Below are 12085 nucleotides of genomic sequence, written 5' to 3'. Positions count from 1 at the left end.
AGCTTCTTGTGTCTGCCTTTTCAACCCAGCTCATGACGTACTAAATTATATTGATAAACAACGTGTGGCAGTGTATGAATTTCAAGGAACTAACGAAATGACCCTTTAACCTTTCTTTCTGTGCACTTCCAAGTCTTCAAATAACGCCAAACTCATAAACGCTAGCTCCAAAGCTTACACCAAAAGGCAGTCAAAATTCTGATCCCTTATGGCTGATCCAATTGCAGCAATTTCATTCGCTGATCCTCATGTTGATCCCTATGGCCATATGGGCTTAGTCCGGAACCCCGACGGTTCAGTCACGCGTCAATTTGAACATCCAAAAACACCCGTCTCCTCCTATGATGGCAGCCCTATCCTTCTTGTCAAAGATGTCCCCATTAACCAATCCAAGAACACTGGTGCCCGTATATTCCTACCGAAAGAAGCACTTGAATCCTTCCCGGGCAGGAAACTTCCGCTCCTGATTTACTTTCATAGTGGAGGATTCGTGATTTGCAGCGTGGCCACGACCGGTTTTGATGATTTTCATAGAGCTTTAGCTACTGAGGTCCCGTTTGTTATCGTATCAATCGAGCATCGTCTTGCCCCAGAGCACAGGCTGCCGGCAGCCTACGAAGATTGCTTGGAAGCTTTGCACTGGATCAAGAATTCACAAGACGAATGGTTGGAAAAGTATGCAGATTTATCAAACAGTTTCCTCATGGGCAGTAGTTCTGGGGGAAACATTGCCTATCATGTTGGTTTGAGTGCATCTTCATGTGTTGATGATCTAAAGCCTTTGAATATTAAAGGGTTGATTTTGCACCAAGCATTTTTTGGTGGCAAGAAGAGGACAGAATCGGAGTTGAGGGCTCTGAATGACACGTTTATACCGCCCTGTGCTACTGATGTCTTGTGGGAACTTTCATTGCCCTTAGGTGCTGACCGAGATCATGAATTTTCTAATCCAGTTTTGAGCATCAAGCCTGGACAATTCGATCAGATTAAAGCTTTAGGATGGAAGGTTTTAATGGCAGGATATGAAAATGATGCATTGTTTGATCGCCAATTTGAGATTGCCAAAATGTTAGAAGGCGAGGGTGTTCACGTGGTGGCTAATTTTGTTGAAGGAGGTTATCATGGAATTGACATGTTCGAGTTTCCCAAAACTAAAGTCCTTTGTGAGGTTGTGAAGGAGTTTATAATCTCCTTTGTGACAACAGCTTAGATCTTTGTCAAGAGGTTTTTAATCCAAATGAACAATGATGTTAAATCTTTGTACTTCTCAACATGCTGCTCAATTTCTTGCAAGTTTCATAAATGGAAATCAATAATGTGATGTTCTTGGCGCCTAGTCTTGTCACATACTGGTTCCGAATGGTTTAACAATTAATAATGCTTAACTTGATAGAAAACTCATTTAGTACAGGCATATATGGATGCCACAGCATCGGTATTCTTCTGATCTGATTGATGGTAATTGGTGATTTTTATGTGTTTTTATCTATATGTGTGAAGTTTGTAGTGTCTCTTATAACTAATTCTACAATTAAGAGAGATTAAAACTTTTTCATTAAGAGAAATTGAAAAAAAAATAAAATCTAACAATACTATACTGATTGTCAAATATAGAGGTGGCAAGGCGTCCCAAGTTTATCCATACCAAAAGATATGAAAAAAATGTCAACATATTCTTAAAGTGCACTATAACAAAATTGTTCCCCTCACCCAAAATTTTTTTTGTGTTTTGGGGGGGGGGGGGGGGGTTTCTTCACAACTATTGTTATATGCCAGTATTCGTAGGAGAGAATGTATTAGTCGGTATTGAAAGTTTTTAGTTGTAGTCGAGTCTAAAACTAAAAATTCCATGATCAATAATTGCATGATTGATAATAGATAATTCGATTTTTCAGAAATTGATAATTGCATGATTGATAGTTGTAGTTGAGAAGGGTGTCGTCATTGCTGGCTATACAGGGAGTAACATAACTGAAGAGGCAAAATCAGGAAAAAAAAAAAAAGAAAAAAAGGAAAAAAAAGAGGCAAAATCAGATCTTAGATATAAGTTATATAATCCAAAATTGACCCCACCATGGAGTTGAAAATATATAAATCAAGGGACCTCCGATGTCTATTCTCCAAAATTATTGAAATCGATTCTTTGTACTGGAGATTTTGTTTTACAAATGTCTTCAAAATGCATGCTATCTCACAAGCCAATAACACTTTTTCATACGTATTAAATGGTTCCTTCAAACTCCTATCATTTATATCTTGAATTAATAAAAGCAACTCTTGTTTTTGTTGCTTTGGAAGATTAAATAAACCCACGTGTTTACATGAAAAGAAAATTTGCTAGCGAAATGCTTTTTAGAACGTTTTTATCATTATTTCGATTACTTTCTCATAAGATAGCAATAAAAGAAAAAAAGAAACTGGAAGTGACGGATTAAGTCCCATGAAATATATATATATATATATATATATATATATATATATATATATTGGGATAATTTCAAAAACCTCTCCTGAGGTTTATGACAATATCATTTCACTCCTCTAAACTTTAAGAAATCTCACATGTCTCCCTTAATTTTCAACTTTTTATAACTTTATCAACCAATTTTAAAAGATAGGATTTAAGAGCTCATTTTGGGAGGGGTAAAATATTTATATTCCAAAATTACACTTTTTTGTGGACCTTTAGTTTTCATAATAAACCAGGTTAAATCCTTAAGAATTACAACATATTAATTAGGTTGAAAGACCTTTTGCAATTTTTGAAGTCATCAGTCTAGACAAGGAATGCAAAAGAAAAAATTATTATAATTAGAAAAAAATAACATTTTGTGCCTTGAAAGTACCTCAAATTAGTTTCTAAATGTATTGTTAATAATTTATCTTTCTCTTGTTTTCAAGCCATCAATTTGGAAAAAAAATTAGAATATTAAAAAAAATTCTAAATTCATCTAAATATATATTGTAATAAAGAAAGTTCGTGTTATGTTTTTAAAAACACTTCAAATGAGTTTGTAAATATAATTTTAGAAAGTTGTGTCTGTCTCTGATATTCAAGTCATCGGTCTATACAAAAAAAATTAGAAAGTTCAAAATTCTTAAATTTTTAAAACTGCTCAAAGTTCAAGGGTATCAAAGTGATATTGCCACAAATCGCAGGGGAAGTTTTTGAAATTATCCCTTTTTTTTTTAGCTAAAGTTAGACTTTTATTGATGGAACAAATTCTGCATTGCACTCTTGAACTTAAACCAGTTTCTCACTTTGCATTCTAAATTTCAATTTTGAATATTTTGCACCCTAAACTCTTAATTTTGAATACTTTATAACATAAACTCTCAAGTTTGTCCTATTTAAATCTAGTCAATGACAACTTTTATAAAATTAACAGCATAGAGAACGCAACAAATCAATGATAATATGTCAAAGTAATCAAAAGATACCAAGGTATCATAGCAAAAATAAAACAACACATTGTTATTAATTTGCAGCATCTTTTATCTCGTTAATTTTGCTATCAATATTAGTAATTGAAACCATATAAATCAATGATAAGATGCTACAAATGGTAAAAAATTAAAGTAGAGCAATTGTCAGTTAGAACAAAACGGTACATTGTCATTAATTTTTACCGACCTTTATTTCTTTAATTTTATGATTATAATCATTGATTGGATTTAAATGGGACAATTTGAGAATTTAAGGTGTAAAGTGTCCAAAATTAAGAGTTTAGAATGTAAACTATCTAAAATTAAAATTTAGGATATAAATTAAAGGGTAAAAAATAAAAAAGCCCACTGTGATAAATCTAATATACAGAAAAGTCTCCCATACTTTCAAAATATACAACACGACCCCTCATGCTTTGAACTAAATTGTAAAGGTGACGAAATCCGTTAAACTTAACGGAAATGGACGAAATGACCAAAATGCCCTGATATAATTAAGCAAAAGACAGTTCAAAAAAATCATTTCTTTTATTCTTTAAATAGAGAGAATTGAGGGTTAAGGGGTAGAATAGGTATATTTGATAAAAATTAGGTATAAAAATTTTTTTAGGTTCCAATAAGTCATTTCCGTTAAATTTAACGGATTCCGTCACCTTTATAATTTAGTTCAAAGCATGAGGTGTCGTATTGTATATTTTGAAACCATAGAGGGCTTTTCTGTGTATTAGTCTTACCACAGGGGCTTTTTATTTTTTACCCTAAATTAAAAAAGTGATACAAGTTTAAGAGTGCAAACTGAAATTTGCTCTTATTGACATAGATTTGTAGGCTTAAAGCAGCCAGAAAAAATGAGAGTTGGAAGAATAGGTGGACAAATAACATTCCAATAACGTTGTATACATTTGTAGTAATTTGGCAGCATGATTTGAAGGTTTGAGGATTGTAGGAAATGTACGTACATATTTGGAAATGCACTTTTCTGTGAGTTTGCCAAGAATAAATGAACTTGCACCACAATTGGAGTTGGAATTCTTCCAAATTGCTATTAGCTTGTGGAGTTAGCAATAGATGTTTTGGGTAAGAAGGAAGGGCAATTGGGCAACTAGAATATGTTATTTATATATATATATATATATATATATAAATCAATTTTAGTTTTCTTAATTGTCATTGACGAAGGATAATTTAAATTGCTTAAGTTTCAACCATTCTTTCCATTTCACCGATGAAAGAAGACTAATGTGTGTCCTAAATTGTGCTTCCAAAAAAAAATTTGCTATGCCATCGGATAAGGTTCAAATCCCACTAGGACTGTTTACGCGCTCGAGCTAAGAAACTACGAGGGGCACTTTAAGGGCTTATTTGTGTTGTCCAAAGTCAAGAAGTTATCCCAAAAACCATTGAAGGGCTTGACCAAGATGATTTGAAGCTTGTTCACTGATAGGTTGCATTTTAGTGGGTATTTTGGGCATTACTGCACAAGTAATTGGCTAAATATTTTTGTTAATTGGGTGGATTCTACTGATATTTTGTTTTGGTGCTAATTACAGGAACGGTTGCTGAAAAGTGCTTAAATTCAACTTTTAGAAGATTCACCGGACGTGGGGCCCGTTTGAGAAGTTGAAGAAACCTAATTGTAATAGATTTTATTTTAATATATTTCTAGGGAGTCGGTCTGCAATTTTGGGGATGGTATTTTATCTCTCGCGCGGCGAAGGAAAAAGGGGAGTTGTTTTAGTTTTTGTTTTTGGTGAGGGCACTGTGCGCCGCAGCTTGAGAGAGAAGCGAGGACAGAAGCCATTATTGTTGACTTGTGAGCAACCAACTTTTGGTTTTTTTGCTTTTAACTATCTTTGACCAAGAAATCAAGGAATTGAAATTGTTTTCTCGTATGCTTGACTAACACAAAACACAAAAGGAAGAAAGCAAGGCAGCCGCAATTGTTGACTTGCATCCTTGCCCTTTCTAGCCTAAGCAGATTGATTGAAAACAAGGCCAATAAGAAGCATTCCCTCTGATACGCCTGGTGAAAGAGAAAGGCAGGAGAAAAAGGTGAATATCGCATGACCGCGTAGGCCACCCTAGGAAAAAGCAACAAAAGATCCGATCTGGCAACTTTCTCAAATCATTCACGCGCCGCTTGCTCTCCGTTAATGGAGGGCTAATTCTCCAATTCTAGTCAAGGAGATAACTGACGATTTGGTTCAGAAATTACTGTGAGATCGAATTTATTTTAACTATTTCCTCCATTTATTAATATTTATATATTTCCTGTTTCTAAGTGTTATAGCCTTATGTATGATTGATTAGTGCGCAATAATTAATTGTTTATATAGGCTATTTTGCTATATAGGGGTAATTGAATCCGTAATTGTTCGTTATTTCTATTCCAGTAGCAACTGGCACAATTGGATTTGTGTCAGGGGAATATTTGATCTGGCTTGAATGAACCCTCGTAGCGTGTTTGTTAGTCAGGATTGGGCCTTTCTAATTACTAATGCAATCTAGAAATTGAATCCTACGGTCGTACCTAGGGTTGTTTTTGGGTTAGAGAAATAGCTAACGGTCGTACCTTAACTATCGATAAATTAAGGAAGGATTGGTTGTTTAGCGCGTGCGAGACAACTAGAACCAATCTATTAATAAAGGTTGGAATTATTTTTGCATCGATGATCAGTGCATGAACCATTTCTGAAGTATACCCTTGGCTAGAATTTCTCTTAGTTATTTCTTTTAATTAATTATTTTCTGCATTTAATTTGTTCCGTTGGCTTTTGATACCAAAACCCCCCCATTAATCTTGATTTGAAAAGAAACAAATATCTCTCCAGTCCCTGAGGAGACGACCCTGCTTACCACTGTCTACTAGTTAGGGAGCTCAGTTAAATAATTAATTCAGGTATATCGGATTAAGCAAACTCTTCTGGAACAGGGTGAATCAAGTAACCCATTGCACACCTAGAGTCCCTGCTCCAGTACTCGAATTGATTACTAACTGTTTCAAGTGGTAGTTAGGATTTATTTATTATTATTGCACAGGTTCGGCACCTGTCAATTTTTGGCGCCGTTGCCGGGGACTTGGCGTTTGAATTATTTGTTTCTTTTTTAATTCAGTTTTATTTTGTTTTATTTTATTTTTCTTTTCCTTGGCATTTTTGCTAGTTTATGCCCCGTTCTTCTCGCACAGGTGACTTGGTATACGATCCTGAAGTTGAGAAAGCAGCGCGTAGGCGAAGGCAAGAGACCAGGAGACAAAAAGAAAGGCATTTCTCCACTGCAAACGAGTCAACAGAAGACGAATTTAGCATGGCCAACACCCAGACATTAAGGGAGTTGGCTACCCCAGACCTGACTCATCAGCCCTTGTGCATCACGTTCCCAACTCTGACTGAAAATACCTCTTTCGAGCTGAAATCGGGGTTGATTCAGCTCCTGCCTTCGTTCCATGGTTTTTCTGGTGAAGAACCCCACAAACATGTCAAGGAATTCGAAATAGTATGCTCTAGCATGAAACCTCCTGGGGTCACTGAGGAGCAAATAAGACTGAGAGCCTTCCCCTTCTCTCTCAAGGATGCAGCGAAGGACTGGCTATACTACCTACCTGCAGGTAGTATCACCACTTGGGCACAATTGAAGAAGAAATTCCTGGAAAAATTTTCCCCGCATCCCGGGCTGCGAGTTTGAGGAAGGAGATTTGCAGGATCAAGCAGTACTCCGGGGAGTCATTATACGATTTTTGGGAAAGGTTCACCAAATTGTGCGCTAGATGCCCACAGCATCAGATTAGTGAACAACTGTTGATCCAGTACTTCTATGAGGGACTCCAATCAACTGACAGGAGTATTATTGACGCTGCGAGTGGAGGAGCCCTGGCGAACAAGACATCGAGGGAAGCGTGAGACCTTATTGAAGCCATGGCAGAAAACTCTCAGCAGTTCGGCTTCCGTGAGAGCAATCCTACCCGTAGAGTCAATGAGGCAGAGACGTCATCCATCCAGCAGCAACTGTCAGAGTTGACATCTGCTGTCAGGCAGTTGGCCATGAGAGACACACCGCGAGCAAAGGTGTGTGGAATCTGTACTAGCATGGACCACTGCACGGATTCGTGCCCCATTTTGCAAGAGGACGGGGCAGAACAGGTAAATATGGTCGGAGGCGTGCCCGCGCCCCGCAGACAGTATGACCCGTATTCCAACACATACAACCCCGGTTGGAGAGACCACCCCAACCTCAGTTATGGGAACAGGCAACAAGGTTCATTCCCGAATCGTCCACCAGGATTCCACCAGCCTTGGCAACCAAAATCTCAACCCTCATCCTCCAATTCAGGAATCTCCTTGGAGGACCTAATCAAAAGCCTTCATCAGGAGATCAAAGCGGACAAGAAGGACCAAGACGCTCGAATAAGCCAACTGGCAACTGCCATTAACCGCTTGGAGTCCCACGTTTATGGGAAACTGCCATCGCAGCCCGAGGTGAATCCCAAGAATGTAAGTGCCATGACGCTGAGGAGTGGCAAGGAGTTGGAAGGGCCTAAAGTGAAAAATTCGAAGAGCAAAAGCGAGGAGGAGATAGAAAAGGAAATTGAGGAGGAAGGACGTGTTCGTGAGGAGCCTAAGGTAACCTCCACCTCTCCACTCACTATTAGCTCTAACTTACCCCCTTTTCCTTGCAGGTTGGAGAAGACAAGAAAAGTAGAAAAGGAAAAGGAACTTTTGGATGTATTCAGGAAAGTAGAGATTAACATCCCCCTGTTGGATGCAATCAAGCAGATACCGAAGTATGCTAAATTTTTGAAGGACTTGTGCACCCACAAGAGAAAGTTAAGGGGAGATGAACAAGTGGCGGTGGGAGAAAACGTGTCAGCTATACTCCAGAGAAAACTCCCACCAAAATGTGGAGATCCAGGTATGTTCACCATTCCCTGCAAGATAGGAGGTACTCCAATTAGGAAAGCAATGCTGGATTTGGGGGCGTCAATTAATGTTATGCCTAAGACAATCTATGCATCTCTAAATCTTGGCCCGTTAAAAGGCACAGGCATTATAATCCAACTTGCAGACCGTACCAATGCTTACCCGGAAGGGTTAGTTGAAGATGTTTTGGTACAGGTCAATGAGTTAGTTTTCCCTGCAGATTTCTATGTCCTAGACATGGGGGATGAAAGGGCACTAAATCCGTCTCCTATTCTGTTAGGTAGGCCATTTTTAAGCACTGCTAGGACGAAAATAGATGTAAATGAGGGTACCTTGTCGATGGAGTTTGATGGAGAAATTGTAAATTTTAATATTTTTTAGGCGATGAAGTACCCAGATGAGACTAACTCTGTTTATGCTTTAAGTGTTGTTGAGCCCCTTGTACAGGAAATATTTGAATTGGATGGGGTTGATGCACTGGCAGTGGCATTGGCCAAACATCTTGAGTTGGGAGCAACTTTTGATGTAGAAATAAATGATGAGCTATACCACGCTGTTGGAGCACTGCATTCGCTCCCACCAATTTTCCCAAGGTATGAGCTTACTTCTGTTTTTGTACCAGAAACTCAGGCAAAATTGTTGCCTTCTATTGTGCAGGCGCCTGAGTTGGAGCTCAAACCTCTCCCAAAGCATTTGAAGTATGCTTTTCTCGGGGACAATGAGACACTGCCAGTCATCATATATGCACACCTGTCACCAGGGCAAGAAGATAGACTAATTCGTCTTCTTCGAGATCATAAGGAGGCGATTGGGTGGAGTGTAGCAGATATCAAGGGAATTAGCCCCTCCTTATGCATGCATCGAATCCGGCTTGAGGATGATGCAAAGCCAGTTAGACAAGGGCAACGGAGATTGAACCCACTAATGATGGAAGTGGTCAAGAAGGAGATACTTAAACTCCTAGAAGTGGGGATCATTTGCGCCATCTCAGATAGCCCCTGGGTGAGCCCGGTGCAAGTAGTCCCGAAAAAGGCGGGAGTAACAGTTGAAGAGAACCAAGAGGGTGAGATGGTCCCGGTGAGGAAACCCACAGGATGGCGCCAGTGCATTGACTATCGGCGTCTGAATGCTGTGACGAAGAAGGACCACTTCCCTCTGCCTTTTATTGATCAGATGATAGAGAGGTTAGCTGGCCGTGTCTATTATTGTTTTCTTGATGGTTTCTCTGGTTATTTTCAGATTGCAATAGCACCAGAGGATCAGGAGAAAACTACCTTCACCTGCCCCTTTGGTACATTTGCCTACCGGAGGATGCCTTTCGGCCTCTGCAACGCCCCAGCAACTTTTCAGAGGTGTATGGTAAGTATATTTTCTGAATATGTAGAAAAGATTATTGAGGTGTTTATGGATGGTTTTAGTGTGTATGGAGATAGTTTTGATGAATGCCTGGATAATCTAGATTTAATTTTGAAGAGGTGCATTGAGGCGAATTTAGTTTTAAATTGGGAAAAGTGTCATTTCATGATGGATCAGGGCATTGTTTTAGGGCATGTAGTGTCGGCCAGGGGTATAGAGGTAGACAAGGCAAAAGTCGATATTATTTCTGCTTTACCTTACCCCGCAAGTGTGCGGGAGGTGCGCTCCTTTTTGGGTCATGCAGGGTTCTACAGGAGATTCATCAAAGATTTCTCCAAAATTGGAGCGCCCCTGTTTAAGCTGTTGCAAAAAGATGTAGCATATGACTTCACCGAAGAGTGCAATGTGGCATTTAACAGGCTGCGGGAGTCATTGACATCACCGCCTGTTATCCAACCTCCAGACTGGAGCCTCCCGTTTGAGATAATGTGTGACACAAGTGACTATGCAGTGGGAGCGGTGCTGGGGCAACGGATTGGTAGAGCTGCACATGCAATCTACTATGCATCGAAGGCGTTAAATGGAGCTCAGCTCAACTACTCTACAACAGAGAAAGAATTGCTAGCTGTAGTCTTTGCATTAGAAAAATTTAGACCTTATTTGTTAGGTGCAAAAATAACAGTTTTCTCTGATCATGCAGCCTTGAGATACTTGATGACGAAGAAGGATGCTAAACCAAGGCTCATCAGATGGATCCTGCTCCTTCAGGAGTTCAACTTGGAGATTAAGGATAAAAGTGGGGCAGAAAATTTAGTTGCTGATCACTTGAGCCGCTTGCTTGCTCATAAGGAGGAGCCGCCATTGAGGGAGGCATTTCCAGAGGAACAACTACTTGCTGTGAACGCGTCTGTACCCTGGTATGCCGATTTAGTAAATTTCTTAGTGACTAATCAATTGCCTGGAGGGTGGCCAAAGGCTAAGAGAGACAAGTTGAAGAGTGATGCCAAATATTACATTTGGGACGACCCGTACCTTTGGAGACAATGTTCGGATCAAGTGCTCAGGAGGTGTGTAAGTGCAGGTGAATTTCACTCCATTTTAAACTTCTGTCATTCGTTTGCATGTGGAGGGCATTTTGGGCCCAAGCGAACGGCTCGCAAAGTGTTAGAGAGTGGTTTTTACTGGCCTACCCTATTTAAAGATGCTTATTTATTCTGTAAATCCTGTGATAGGTGTCAAAGAGTGGGGAATATTTTTCGTAGGGACCAAATGCTTCAAACCCCCATGTTGTTTGTTGAAATTTTTGATGTTTGGGGGATAGATTTTATGGGTCCTTTTCTCTCATCTTTTGGTTTCCTGTATATTTTACTTGCTGTAGATTATGTCTCTAAATGGGTGGAAGCTAAAGTCACCCGTACTAATGATTCTAGAGTGGTTGCAGATTTTTTAAGATCTAATATCTTTGTCCGTTTTGGAATGCCAAGAGCTGTGGTTAGTGATAGAGGGACACATTTCTGCAACAAGACTATCACGGCCTTGTTTCGAAAATACGGTGTACTGCATAAGATATCCACACCGTATCACCCGCAGGCAAACGGTCAGGCCGAAGTGTCGAACAGGGAAATCAAGTCGATCTTGGAGAAGATGGTGCGCCCGGATAGGAAGGATTGGAGTTTAAAGTTAGAAGACGCACTATGGGCTTATAGGACCGCGTATAAGACGCCGATTGGGATGTCTCCGTATAGACTTGTCTTCGGTAAGGCTTGCCATCTCCCCGTGGAGTTCGAACACAAGGCGTTTTGGGCAGTGAAACAGTGTAACATGGGATTAGATGAAGCAGGGGTCCAAAGGAAATTGCAGCTACAAGAGTTAGAAAAAATAAGAAATGAGGCGTATGAGAATTCCACGATCTATAAGGAAAATAGTAAAATCTTTCATGATCAGCAGGTTTCTAGGAAAACTTTTGTAGTGGGGCAAAAAGTCCTCTTGTATCACTCTAGGCTCAAACTTTTTCCCGGTAAGTTGCGTTCTCGTTGGATTGGTCCATTTGTCGTTTCTAATGTGTTCCATTATGGTGCAGTGGAAATCCAGAGTTTAAAAACGGAGAAAAAGTTCGTGGTGAATGGCCATCGTCTCAAACCTTATTATGAGGGTTTCTATGTTGAAGAAGTAGAAGTTGAACACCTCCAAGATCCACTTTATCATGCTTGAGGGTTTTGGCCATGTCTAGCCAAAGACATTAAAGAAAGGCGCTACTTGGGAGGCAACCCAAGACTATTTGTTTCAGTTTTTATGCATTTTTGAAGTTTTAGTCATGCATTAGTGTCAATTGATGGTTTGATGTTTTGTGGCAGGAGATTAGTGGT

The 12085-nt window shown here is 39.4% G+C and overlaps 2 protein-coding genes across 2 annotated transcripts; both read left to right on the top strand.

Annotated features, from left to right (window-relative positions):
* The first annotated feature begins 208 nt into the window (after positions 1–208).
* LOC113707072 (carboxylesterase 20-like) lies at positions 209–1210 on the top strand. The gene has a single exon (XM_027229232.1). It carries the CDS (start codon positions 209–211, stop codon positions 1208–1210), a length of 1002 nt encoding a protein of 333 aa, XP_027085033.1.
* Positions 1211–7361: 6151 nt separating this feature from the next.
* LOC113707071 (uncharacterized) lies at positions 7362–8744 on the top strand. Its single transcript, XM_072063855.1, has one exon. The coding sequence runs from the start codon at positions 7362–7364 to the stop codon at positions 8742–8744; it is 1383 nt and encodes a 460-aa protein (XP_071919956.1).
* The last annotated feature ends 3341 nt before the right edge of the window (positions 8745–12085 follow it).

The sequence above is a fragment of the Coffea arabica genome, chromosome 8c (assembly GCF_036785885.1).
Source record: "Coffea arabica cultivar ET-39 chromosome 8c, Coffea Arabica ET-39 HiFi, whole genome shotgun sequence".
Taxonomy (NCBI): Eukaryota; Viridiplantae; Streptophyta; class Magnoliopsida; order Gentianales; family Rubiaceae; genus Coffea; species Coffea arabica.
Note: the sequence above shows the minus strand (reverse complement) of the source record. Positions and strands in the feature narration are given on the sequence as shown.